This window comes from Myotis davidii, unplaced genomic scaffold (genome assembly GCF_000327345.1).
Source record: "Myotis davidii unplaced genomic scaffold, ASM32734v1 scaffold247, whole genome shotgun sequence".
NCBI lineage: Eukaryota > Metazoa > Chordata > Mammalia > Chiroptera > Vespertilionidae > Myotis > Myotis davidii.
The window spans coordinates 1,639,941-1,653,449 of NW_006299593.1; the positions used below are offsets into that span (position 1 = coordinate 1,639,941).

Below are 13,509 nucleotides of genomic sequence, written 5' to 3' on the forward strand. Positions count from 1 at the left end.
CTTCAAGCTCTGTCCTCCTCCAAAAAGTCACCCTGGAATGACTTATTTGGCACCTCTGCACTTCAAAGGTGCAAATTCTACTGGGTTTATGCACATTCACATGTGAAGGTCTCGCTTCCTAATCCAGCAGTTCTCAACCTGTGGGTTGCGACCCCTTTGGTGGTCGAACGACCCTTTCACGGGGGTCGCCTAAGACCATCCTGCATAGCAGATATTTACATTATGATTCATAACAGTAGCAACGAACATAATTTTATGGTTGGGTTACAACATGAGGAACTGTATTTAAAGGGCCAGAAGGTTGAGACCACTGTCCTAATCAGACAAGCATTCCCATGGGTCAGGCCTCCACCACCCAAATGAGGGATCATTTGAAGTAAAGAACGCATTTCTCCCTCCAAGGAGCAGGGAGAACCTGTCATCTTTCCCTGCCTCCCTGTCCAGGACCCTGGCCACACACCTTCAGCCAAGAATGGACACACCCTGCCTCTCTCAGGGTACACGGCGGGGGGGGGGGAGAGCAATGTGACCACCTCCCTCACCTTCATGATGCTCTGTGCACGTGACATCCTCGATACCCAAAGGTGGTCCTTGGACCAGCAGCATCGCATCACCTGGAAGCTGGTTAGAAACGGAGCCTCTTGGGCCCCACCGAGGCACTGAATGCAGAGTGTGCATTTTATCAAGATCCCCGGATGGCTCCTATGTTCCTAAGGGCTGAGAAGCCCTTCTTTGCATGCGTCGTGTCCTTAGTCCTTACAGCGCCCCTAGGATGCAGCGACTTTCCTGATGAGGTAACAGAGTCACTAAAGAGACGAAGGACTGGTCCATAACTCGGAAGCAGAGGAAGCAGAACTGGAACGGAACCTTCACCGTGACCCACCGCGCTCCTGCCCGGTGCATCCGCAGGCATCGGTGGCCAGTGGGCAAAGACCAGTGCCTGGGAGAGTCGCTGGGTCCTGGCACCCAGGAAACCAACCCGCCTGCCTGCAGGTTGGACCTTTGCCCTGTGCCTGGCCAGGCATCAGTACATCCCAGGATGAAGAACAGCAGGCTCAGCAATAGGAGCCCAGGCTGGCCTTGGTCCTGGCAGGAAGCATATACTAAAGATGACCATGGAAAGGGAGTGTGTGTGCATGTGTGTGCATGTGTGCACACGTGTGTGTGTGTGTGTGTGTGTGTGTGTGTGTGTTTGCTTGTGTATTGGTGCTGATGGAGGTTCTATTCACTGAAGTAGAGTGGTCAGACTGCTCCTGTCAAATGGGCCAATGGCCCTGTCCCGATGCCGGCCCCACCTAAACACTATCCATCCCGTCCGCCTGGTTCTTTCTCTAAGTCAGACTCAGACAGCTTTACTGGGATTGCTCATCTTCCCGCAGCCCCAGAGCCCGTCCGCGCTTCCATGCATGCACTTTCGTGCGCCTCTGGCCTGTGCACTCTCTCCTCCGGCCCAACACCTCACAGCTGACGCTCAGCCCCCGTGCCCCCCGGCCTCCCTGCCCTGGGCCGCCTGGCAGACGGCCGCCACATCCGTCTTTCCCACACAGCAGTTCACCGTGTGTGTCAGACTTGCCAGGGCCAGCCGTGAACTCATCGCTGCCCCAGGTCCACCCCACCCCGTGGCCTGGCGACGGGAATCGCCCCATTGTGCACCCAGCAGGGCCTCTGAGCCCATTTGACTCTTTCCTCCCCAGGCCCTGCCACTCCACTTCCACTCTGGTCCACAGCCCCCATCCCACATGGCCACGGCGTCCTGGTCCCTAACCCAGATTCCTGATGGTCTCCTGACAGGAGGCTCTCCCTCCAACCAGCCTCCAGGGCTCTGTCATTACTGGTCCCAAAGCCCAGCTCTGACCAGAACATTCCGCTCAGCCGCCCACTCTGGCTCCTGCTGCTCACTGAATAGGGCCCGTGGTCATCCTCTGTAGCTCTCTGCCCAGCACTCTCTGGGGTTTTCTTTTCCTCTCCCCCACCTGGTGATGCTATCAACCACAGAAAAAGTGCCTGGCCCCGGACGGCCAATCAGAACACACCGTTCCTCACCCAGGCTCCGGGGCCAGTCGGCCACACTGGACGGCTACTGGCGCTACTAAGAGAGTGGCATTCTCCTCTCCTCACGGTCTCCAGTGTGAGCGAAACAGAGGACGCCGGGAGGGCCGAGCTATTCTATCCAGCAGGGCTTTGCTGGTTATAAAGATGACGTCAGCCTTTTGTCACAGGTGCCATCTTTGCTATCACATGGACGGAGCCGGTGTGAGAACAAGACCAGACAGGAGACCACGTTAGAAACATAGTCCTGGGACACTGCGTGGGCCCATTTCCCGCCAAACTAATGCCTCATTCATCTCTTGGGCTCTGTCTAGCCATCTGAGCCCTGAAACTCTTCTTCTCCCTTTAGGCATTTGAGTTGCGTTTCCACTGAAGAAAACAAGTCCTGGATCCTTAGGTGCCTGCCCAGCCTCCTCAGCCCTGGCCCTGACTGTTAGGTCTGCCACAGTCTTTATGCCCCAAACCCCCAGCTGGAGCCACACAACCACGGCCAGGCCCTGCCCTGTGCCTTTCAGACAAGACAGAGGGAGTCACAGAACTGCCCCCTGTACTTCCCAGCCCCACCCCATTCTACCCCCCTGCCCTGTCCCACTCGACTCCCCCAGCCCTTGTAGCTGTGCTGCCCCACAAATGGGTAACCAGCCTTGGCCCAGGGTTAAGACTCAAAGCTCCTCACTCCTACCAAATACTCACACGCACACGTGCACACGCACAGCTGGCTGCACATGAACTCACTCAGATTCCATCAGCCAGCACAGCTGGTAGGGCCTGCTCCCAGGGTCACAACCCAAAGGCCCCCAGCTCAGGGGGCGGGTAGCTGTGGCTGGATTTGGGGGGGGGTCTCATTCTGGACATCTCGCTCCATCTCGAGGAACCCCCAGGCCAACAGAGCAGGGAACAGGACATATCCTAGCCCTGAATGTCCCCACTCAGATATCCTGGCAGGGCCTGCTCATTTCTTTGGGGGAACACATTATGCAGACCCTGGATAACCTTGAGCTGACCCCCCCCCCATTCCACTGGCTCCAGAAAGTGTGCACTGGGCAGGACAGCCAGGCTGGGGCTCAGTTTTGGAGGCACATCTCTCCCAAAATTCCTAGGGACACAATGGCCTGTCCCAGGACACTCAGATCCAACCAAGGAATTCTGGGGTCGTTAGACCTCTCTGGCTACGCCCATGGGCTAGGCCCGTGGTCAGCAAACCACGGCTCGTGAGCCACATGCGGCTCTTTGGCCCCTTGAGTGTGGCTCTTCCACAAAATACCACGTGTGTGCGCGCACGCACAGTGCGATTGAAACTTCGTGGCCCATGCGCAGAAGTCGGTATTTTGTGGAAGAGCCGGTATTTTATGGAAGAGCCACACTGAAGGGGCCAAAGAGAAGCAAAGCCGCCCCAGCACAGCCCGTGCCAGGCTCTTCAAAAGAACGGGTCCCTCGGCTCCAGGCACAAGGCAGACCATCCTGACTATGCTCAGAAGCAGCAGGTCTTTGGTGCCGGAACAGGAGCAGTTTTACTGTGTCCACTTTCTCCACATGCAGCCCCAGAGGACCCGAAGCCACAGCACCTGGTCGATGTTCCGTCCCAGGTTCTATCCTGGGGCCCCTGCCTCCTCTGCATCGGCCCTGAGCAGCTCTAGGAACCCCAGGTGCACGCCACCCGACCCAGGCCTGGTGGGCAGGGGACATACCAGGGCCCCCTCGAGGGCGAACACAGCCGCAGGCCCCGTCTTCTCCAGCGGCTCCATGCGGCGGCGCCAGCGGCGGCGGCGGAAGGCGTCCGTCTTGCGGTACTCCAGGTGAAACTTCCAGCCGAAGAGCGAGGCGTACTCCCAGCCCTCGCCCTCGGCCTCGGCCTGCCGATGCTGCGAGGGGAGAACAGGGCAGACTCAGAGGCCGCTGGCAGGCCTGCAGGGAGTCCTGGGCTCAGCTCCAGCTGCGCCCTTCCTGCCCTCCACAATTCCCCTCCCACCTCACACCAGCACCCTCTAGATGGGAAAACCTGGGAGGGCTGCCTGGAGGGGGAACCCTCTAAGCAGCTTCTGCAGTGACAAGGACTCTGGGTCAGAACGCCAGGAGGGAAAGATACGCCCTAGGCTGTGGGGAGAACTGAGGAGCCAGGAAGGGAAGGTAGACTGAGGTGGTGATGACTGAGCTTCAGGTTTGTTTGTTTGTTTGTTTGTTTGGATTTGGGGTGGATTTCGTGAATCCAAGATTGTCTTGTCGTTTCCTTTTTCTCCTTCACATCCCAGCTTCTAAAATGGAAGTGGGTCTGTAGTGCAGAGGCAAAATGAAGATCTCAGTTCCCAGCCTCAGCTTTTCTTCCCCTGATGCTGGGCCTAGGTCAGCCATGGAGGGACCTCCCCCGAACTCTACCCCTTACTGAGCATGGAGCGGGGCCTGGAAACCCCTTCCTCTCCAGCTCCCAATAAAGGGTGGCCTGTGACTGCCCCAGATCTGGGCCAGAGCTCAGTGACCAGGGACAGTCCTAGGGGCCAGCGTCGCCCTGTCTAGGAGGGACACGGGTGGTGAGAGAGTGAGGCACACTGCCTGGCAAGCCTTCACCTCTGTCCCCTGGGGCCCCTTCACAGAGAGTGAAGTCTGTCTCCTTCATGGCACCACGAACAGCTTGTTGCCCAAGAGCCTTGCCTTCCCCTGGACCCAGCGACATCTGTCTCCAGATTGTCTGTGCCCAAAGGGAGGAAGGGACATGGGCCCTGCCAAAAGCTATTCCTGCACTGGGGAGACCTGGTTCTTAGGGTACAATTCCATGTGTGCTTGGGAAGGAAGGGCACAAACCAGAGGCCGGGGAGGCAGTCTCTGGGGCTGTGCAGACATGCGCATCTGTGGGACTCTAGAACAGGTGTGTGCATATGCAGTATGGGTGCTGGGTGTGACACTATGTGTGGTAGGTGTGGGATGTGCATGTGCTGAATGTGATCTGTGTGTGGGGGGGGGTGATATTGCATGTGTTAGGTGTAATATGTGATCTGTGTGTGTGCTACTTGTGATCTGTGTGTATCTGTGTTTGTGCTGGGTGTGATGTGTGCATGTGCTGAGTGTGATCTGTGAGCATCTCCAGTGAGCTCATGTGCCTTACACATGTCCTTTGTACACCTGTGTGTGTGTGTTCCCAGCTTGCCTTCCCGCACCAAGACCTCACTCCCACCCACCATCCACCGGGCTCACCTTCCTCAGCGCCTCCATCTGGCTGATGTCCCTCCTGCGCAGGCGGACCCAGCGCCGCCGACGATGTGTGTAGTACATCTTCTCGGCAGGGACCCAGTGCCTCGGCTTCCGGTCCGGGGGGATGGTGATACTGTACTCCCAGCCTGGGGGAGGGGCACCCATCACTCATGGCCCGGCCACTCTCCAGCTCTGCAGAGCTCTCTCTTCAGGTGGGGCATGCTCACAGACTCACTAGCGGCCACTGGCTCCTAGCTGGGAGCTTGCAGGGAGGGCTAACCCAGGAAGTCCCCAGGCCAAGGCATCCTCACTCAGCTGTCCTCACCAGCACACCATATGAGCTCACCAGGGTGGGGCTCACCGGGTGCCATGTGCCACCCACCTTGTTCATCCACAGCCCGATTGAGGTCGGTGGACCACTCTTCATCTTCCCACTTCCAGCCGAGTGGGCACTCGATGTCCTCCTTGGGAAGCACCTTCTCCCCATTCTGGGCAGCAAGGGACAGGCAAGCATGAGGAGAGACGGGTGTGAGCAGGGAGGCTGGGAAGATGCCACTTGACAACATACGCTCTCAACACCCCAGGTGTGACTCAGGTCGAGTCCTTCCCGAGCCGGACCTCACACTGTCCCGCTGGTCACCAAAGCACAGAGGCTGGGGACGTCGGAGCAAGAGAGAAAAGGTCCCGCCCTTCTTTGACTCACAGGTCCCTCTCGGGCCCCAATTTACAGGATCTAAGAAAGCGGAACCCCCTGCCTGGAGCACCCCCTTACCACATCCGTGTAATTGTCACTCATGTAGATCCACTGGCCTCCAGGGAGCCGGGTCTGGTTCTCAAACACCTCCTCCACGAAGCTCAGGTGGCCCGCATCAGTGTCATAGAGCAGGCTGTGGGCGGGGGCCAGTCAGCGCCTCTGCTGAAGGGATTCCCTGCCCCCCACATCCACCCACAGCCTCCAGCAGAGCAGCCCAGGCCTGGGCCAACCTTCCTGCCTCAGCCTCACCCAACCCACAATAAGACAGGCAGAGGGGAGAGGTGAGGAGGGGTCAGGAGCACGGGGGGAGAGAGAAAGGAGACCAGGGAGACCTAGGGACACTCAAGGGCAGAAGAATACATCGCCCCCAGGAAAGAGAAAGACCAACTGAAGACGCCTAAGCCAGGGGGTAGTTGAAGCTCAATAGGTAACTATGGAGATGGGAAATGTTATCAAGCTGTACGCTTAATAGCTGAGTACGTAACTACAAATCATGCTTCAATGTTTTTAAAGGTTAAAAGAAGCAGTTGTTGAATGTCAACCCAGCTGGAAGAGAGGAGAAAGAGGCAGAGGTATCAGTGAGGTGGAGGAGGAGGATGCTGTTCTGAGAAACACGGAGGAAAAAAGGGCCTCGGGCACGAGGAGCGTTAATGCGGGAGGAGGAAGCGGCTTTCTGTGGTGTCTTGGAGGAAAGGCTGCAACCAACAGGAGCACAGTCAGATGCAAAGTCTGACGGAGGCCAACTCTGATTTAATAAGAAAGAGCCTTCCGGTTGTTAGAGCCCTTCCAGAGACGAATGCCGCTAGTGAGCCCCGGCTCTGGGGAGTTTGGGTGCAGGTCCCTATGACCAGGGCAGAGGTGGGGGGAGCAGGCAGAGGAATGAAAAAGGCCGAGGCCTTTCAGGAAAAGGGCTGAGGCAGAAGGGTCCCCAAGCCCTCCCTACCCACAACTCACGTCTTCTCTGGACACACGAACCAATCTCCAGCCCAGGCCCAGCCGGCCGAGGGGCGGAAGCTGTCCTTGGGTAGCTTGATCTTGCCCGTGACATCAGAAAACTTGGGGTAGGTAAGGCCCGTCGTGCCCCAGTTCCCGACCAGGGCCAGCTTGGTCTGGTTCTCATACTGGAGAGCAAGCAGTAGAGGAGTGAGTGGGGTCCGGTGGCAGCTTAGGGGGTGAGGGAGCATGGGGAGGGTTGCAGGCACTCACAGTCTCAGCGAAGACGGAGAGCTTGCCCTCGGCGAACTGGTTGAACTCCTTCTCATCCACAGAGAGCCCGAACCAGAGCTTCACCCGGATCTGCACTGGCATCCGGACTCTGGGCACATCCTCCATCGGATACTGGGCACCAGAGAAGAACAGAAACCCAACTAGAGGAGGCCTACGGGAGTGGGCATACCAGCCGGACACCCCATTAGGTGTGTGCCCTGTCAAAGGGCTTATCAGCATTTCTTGGAAGAGATGTGTGTGATTATCAAATACCTTCTCCTCACCTGCCAAGATTCCTTCCCATCAAAGGAGGAGACTGCACCCCACCACCACCACCTACATGCTCTCTACAGAGACCAGCATCCCCCATTCTCTCCTCTCCCGCCTCTTCCTCATTTCTGTTCTCTTCTAGGAAGCACGGTCCAATGCAATGTTCTGCTACAGTGGTAATGATTTCTATCTACGTGGCCCAATATGGTAGACACTAGTCCATGTGGCAACAGACCACTTAAACTGTAGCTAGTGTGACTGAAGAACTAAATTTTTAGTTTTATTTCATTTTTTTAATCCTCACCCAAGGATATGTTTTTATTGGAGAGAGAGAGAAACATCAATGTGAGAAAGAAACATCGATCAGTTGCCTCCACTACTTGCTCTGACTGGAGCTTGAGCCCACAACCTATATATGTGCCTTGACCGGGAATCGAACCTGTAAAACAGAGACAGAGAGAGGAGCATCAATGTGAGAGAATCAGGGATCAAACCCACAACCCAGGTATGTGCCCTGACTGGGAATTAAACCCACAATCTTTTAGTGTCTGGAGCAATGCTCCAACCAACTGAGCCAGCCAGCCAGGGCTTATTTCATTTTCATTAATTTAGATTGAAACAGCACATATGGCCACCATATTGGAGAATGCAGTTCTAGGAAGTCTCTAAAGGAGATACGATGATCCAGGTCTGGAAGGTGAAGAGGTTAAAGCCTCCCGCTTCGTTTTCAGTTGGGTTCTTTTGTTTGTTTGTGTATTTGTTTGTCTGTTTTTCTGGGGTTTTCTGGGCTGGATGTGAGTGTATCATCTGATACCTCTACCCTTTCAAGTGCTTATCAGCATTGTTAACCACTATTCATTGGTCTTTGTAGCCTGAAACTTTCACAAGCTCTGCCAAAAGGGAATAGCCACAGTGTCCCAACAGAGGAGATGTAGTCTCCCCAACTACTTCACCCTTTGATTGAAATCAGGGTCAGATATGGCCTGCGGGGCAGGAGTGCCTCACCCTTAGAGAAACACATTGCTTTGTCCCTTAGAGGAAGTAACGTATTAGTGTCTTGGCTTCATGTACCTGAGCTGGGAGCAGTAACTCCTCTGAGACAGGGAGCAGGATGAGACAAGAAAGTCATTTTGATGGGTTGAGAAGGGGAAAGAGAGGCCGGGGTAAGGGGTCTCCCTGATGGAGGAGGCCTGGATGCTGGAGACAGAGCCCGTCCAGGTAAGAGGCTGGGGAAGGGGTGCCAGGCCAAGGCCATGATGCTCTCACCCTTCCCCCAGCCTCTCTGCTAAGGTTCATCCTCAATGAAGCCTGGAGCAGCCCGTGACCCCAAGTGTCACCCCCCTGGAAACCTCCCCATGACTGTTCTCTTCAGCTGTCCTCTCCCTGGGGTGGTTAGCAGCCTTTTCCCCTCCAAACCACCAGCCCCAGGGACATGGCAGGAAGCCTGCCGGACCCAAAATAGCAACAGCAAATAAAGAAATGTCTAGTTTGGGGCTCCTCTCCCTCTCTGCTGGTGCTCATTTTTTCCAACTTTGGTTTAAGTTAAGAAACACCAATGTTTTCTTGGTCTCTGCTTGCTGCCAACATTTTTGTAGAGCTTGCTCAGGAGCTACTGGCAGGGCTCATAAACTCAGTGGGGAAGACTTCGAGAAACAATTCTATATCTTTTTTTTTTCCTCTGCTTGGAATCAGGGAAATTTTTCAGTTTGCATTTCCCCAAGGCTGCAGGGCCGAGAGGTCAAAGCCTGGAGCATGTCCCCCAGGCGCCCTCCGCAACCCCACCTCCACTCCAGCCAGCCAGCCTTCCCTGGGTAGCCCCACTCAGATGTGGCCGCTGCTTGACTTCCTGTCCCTTCTCTCCTGCCAGGCGAGGAGCTGGCTCAGGGAAAGATTGCGAGGGGGATGAGCCCTGGGTGGCCTGTGAGCAGGTGGGAGGGAAAGCCCACTGCCTGGCACACCTCCCACCCTCTTTCTAGGCAAAACTGCCTCTCATCCGAGGTATCAATTCCCCACATGCAGACGTCTGCTTGTCCCTGACTTCGGATTGACCTCCAAGCATGGTGCTCATGGAGCCTCCTCTCCCCCAGGGAGCCAGGGGGCTCCCCAGGAAAAGGGGAGAAGCGGGGAGAGAAGCTAACATTCATTGACCACCGAGCTCCAGCAAGACCTGTGACCTGTGTTACGTAATTCAATTCTCAAAACCTATCAAGCAGGCAGCCTGACCTACATTTACAGGTGAGAAGACAGCCAGCTCAGGAGAGCTCAGGAGATCTGCCTACAGCCACACAGGAGTCCAGCCAGCCCCGCCACCTGTCCACTCACACTGTGCCTTTGAAACCTGCCCTCTCCACCCACCCCAGGCCGGGACAAGAATGATCGGCCAATACATGAACGAGTTGACCAGCAGCCACTCAGAGGTGTGAGGCTGAAGTTAGCCAACAATGACCTGGGAGAGGTGAGGTGGGGTGGGTCCTGGTGCGCTGGGAGGAGACACGGGGCAGGGGAAGGTGAAAGCCAGGCAGTGTATAATGCCAACAGGGCCATCTGGAGCCAATAGTAAGTGGTAAGGGGTTCGCCTGCTTCCCAAGGCCACCCCTCCTCTAGCAGGGCAGCCTCAATGACAGCCATCCCAACAGGGACCCTCCCCTTGCGCCAGGGCAGCCATGGCACAGGAAGGAATTTCCCCAAATTATGTCCTAACCATCAGGCCACAGTCCCCAGATAAAAGCAGCCTTGGCTCTATGTCCCCACATTAACCCAGAGAGAGGATGGAGGGTCCGCAGGTACCCACTCACTTCCCTGTCCCCCACAGCTAGTCAGGTCAGTCCCCTGAGGGAAGATGGAGAGGGAGCAAGGATGGGTGTTAGAGGAGGAGAGACACAAAGGGAGCAGGGGTGGGGTGAGACTGCGGGGGCAGGAGACTTGCTCCCGGCTCTTTGGTGGGGCAGAACCATGGCACACCTGGTGCCCAGACACCAGCCTTCCCACAGGGAGGAACTTGAGCCTCCCTGTGCCATGGCTGCCCTGAGGCCCCAGCTGGAGTGGAAGACACTCAGGCAGGGATGGAGGGGGTCTGTGTCAGGGCCCTTAGAGGCTGGAGGGCAAGCACAGCCTCAGGGGCCAGCTCAGCTCTCACTGCTCACGCTCTGGACCAGGCGGGTGCATGGGGTCCAGGGAACCCTGTGAGAGGGAGGAGAAGGGAGGGAGTTGTACCTAAAGCCCTCGGCCCTTTCCAAGAACAGAGTCCTCGGACTCAGAGGCAGAGAGAGAACCGGAGGGGAAAGAGAAGAGGACAGGGACAGGCCTGGGGCTGAGAAAATGTGGCCGTAACTTGAGGAGAAAGAACCCACTTTCAGGAAGATTGTCTGCAGCTTCCCGCAATTCTTGCCACAGTAGTTGGCGCCCCGCCGGGAGAAGAGGACCTCGTGGACGGGCACCCGCTGGTACGCCACCCGCTTGTCTCCCTGCAGCATCCAGATCACGATGTCGGGCAGGCTGTTCTGGGGCTGAGAGAAGGTGGCCGTTAGGGTGGGGACCATGACCCGCCTGGGCCCACACCCCATGAGCTGACCACCCTGGCTCAGGGGCCACAGAGGTCTCTCCCCCGGCCTCCATCCCCAGATGCCCACCCCTGCCCCACCCCGGTGGCCTCCCAGGTTCAGCCAAGCACCTCTGATTTCAGAAGCCAAGAGTCCCCAGGACAGGGGACTGCCCCGGGCTCACACAGGAGCCTGCCAAAAATCACTGAGCTGAGTTCACATTTTCTGGGAAAAGACACTCCTGCCTGGAGCCCAGAGCTTACGTTCTTAAATTCCCCACGCCCACCCCACCTCCACACACTGGGTAGGTGGATGCTCCCGGCACAGACATGCATGGAGGATTCCATCTGACCCGGAAGATGACATTACACCTAAGATGACCGCCTCCTTCCTCACCCCCTTCCTCACCCCCTTCCTCACTCCCTTCCTCACTCCCTTCCTCACGGTGAGGAAACCCATGCCCAGGAGCAGCAGCAAATCCAGAGCAGGAGCCCTGGGAGCTGACTCTCACTGGGCCTGGGGACGGTGGGCTCTGAGAATGGTGACTAGCTCAGAACAAAACTGCCAGGCCCCTGAGCCCTCGGAGCCTCTGGCTGTGAGGGGGAGCCGGCTGGTGGGGTACGGTCCATCTCTACCAAGGTTGGTGAGCAAAGTGTCCCGGGAGGAGACTGGGTCTGCCTCTGACCAGGCCTCAGACTCCTGCGGCACTTGCTCAGCATTTCACAGGCCTTGTTCACGTCCGCTCTGCGGCAGCCCAGGAGGCAGAGAAAGGCAGCCAGGTGAGGAAATTCAGGCTCCACGAGGCTAGGAGCTGGGTTTTTCTGTCTCCAAAAACGTGTTGCTAACCATAATGCCAGGGGTTCTCAAAGCGTGGTCCCCAGAACAGAAATGCAAATTCCCAGGCTCCACCCAGATATGTGAGGTGGGGTGGGGGGACTGTGGCCTGTTTTAATGAGCTTTTCAGGGGATTCCTATGCACACTCAAATCTGAGGAAGATTCTCTCTGGGCTCCCATACAGTCAACAGCACCTGTTTGACCTGAACCTCTCCAAGCCCTGTTGCAATCTGGGCTGAGTTCTGGGGTCGGTCTGGGCATGATCTGGGGAGGCATGCATTGACCAGCCCGGGAGAATAGTCCATGGCCACTGGGGGGTAGCGGGGGGGGGGCGGGGGTCGGCCTGTGGCTGAGCAACACGTGTTCCCCATGTAGTTGGCCTATGCCTGAGACCCATGTGGTTGGCCTATGCCTGAGACCCTGCTGGGGACCTGACTCTCAGGGACCCACGGCCCAGGTTGCCTTCCCCTCCTGAGTCTCCTTTCCACTTCCTGGGCCTCCCTCCCTCTTCAATAACTCACTCTTCCAGAAGCCCCTTGCAGGCCCTGTCCTTCTCTGCTCACTCTTGGGGGGATCCTTCCTACCATCCATCACCGTCCCCTCCTTGGGGGACCCACATGGCCCTGGTCAGAGTGGGCAACAGCTGGCCTGCCTCTGATATGAGTGGACCTATGTCCTATTCTAGACAAATATGTGTCCTGTCGGTCAACCAAGGAACCGGGTCAGTGCATCTGCCCTGAAGTCCGGGGGCGGGAAGGTGCCCCTGAGGACAAATGGGAGCCTCTTCTCTCTGATTAGATATGACGATGCTCAGAGTTACTGCACATGCAGCCTCCTCGGGCCTGGGCTCAGAGGCATCCGCGAGGGCAGGAAACCAGGGCGCTGGCAGGGAGAAGGTGTTAGGTCCCGGGAAAGCAGGCCCAGCACTGGACCTAGAGCCCGGCGCCCTGGGTCCTGGTCCCAGCTCTGTCTCTGAAACACCTTGTCAGTATTTCTTATGCACATGTGGGACGTTTATTGAGCACCTACGACACACCAGGCTCTGTGCTGGGCCCCACAATATCCAGTTTCCCATTGCTTGCTCCCTCCTCCTTCCACAAATGGGGACATGGAGGCTCAGAGAGAGTAAGTCACTGGCTCAAGGTCACTCAGCAATGGAGCCAGGCTTGGATCGTGGTCCAGACAGTCCCAGGTCCCTCCCCATTCTGATGACCCAGACAGGAGGGAAGGTGCCTGGCAGGGTGAGCTACCTCATCCGCCAGCATCCGGAGCCGCAGGAGCCAGTCCTCAGCCTGCTCCAAGATAGCGGGGAGCTCACAGTGGCCTAGCTTCAGGTCCAAGGCTGCCTCGGTGATCTGACTTAGGTGCCGGGTGCGCAGCTTGTACAGGTACTGGTCCAGGTAGGTGACGGAGGGCCTCTCCTGGACATTGCTCAGGGGCTGGCTGTGAGGGACAGATGGGAGGTACCTGATGAGCAGGGGCCCAGTGCAGACCCAAGTCCAGGCACACACATGCATGAGCACACATCTGAGGACAGGCCCCACAACAAGCCTCACGCCTTCAGCCCACCTGCTGGGCACCTTCTCCAGCCTGACCCACCTGCACAGTCATCTCTGTGCAACCTGCTCCGCCCTCACCTCCTCCGGGAAGCCTTTCCCAACCACACTGGCCCA

General features: G+C 57.1%; 1 protein-coding gene across 13 annotated transcripts in view; it reads right to left on the reverse strand.

Moving 5' to 3' along the window:
- DYSF (dysferlin) overlaps positions 1–13,509 on the reverse strand; it is a 205,543-nt gene that overhangs the window by 88,623 nt on the left and 103,411 nt on the right. For all 13 annotated transcript variants that reach the window (XM_006775297.2, XM_006775294.2, XM_006775295.2 and 10 more), the window contains 8 exons: positions 13,087–13,279; positions 10,813–10,968; positions 7,193–7,324; positions 6,941–7,107; positions 6,005–6,119; positions 5,615–5,720; positions 5,236–5,378; positions 3,738–3,911 (listed from right to left, as the gene is read on the reverse strand). In XM_006775297.2, the coding sequence (XP_006775360.1) occupies positions 3,738–3,911; positions 5,236–5,378; positions 5,615–5,720; positions 6,005–6,119; positions 6,941–7,107; positions 7,193–7,324; positions 10,813–10,968; positions 13,087–13,279 (1,186 nt within the window). The remainder of the gene's footprint in view (positions 1–3,737; positions 3,912–5,235; positions 5,379–5,614; positions 5,721–6,004; positions 6,120–6,940; positions 7,108–7,192; positions 7,325–10,812; positions 10,969–13,086; positions 13,280–13,509) is intronic.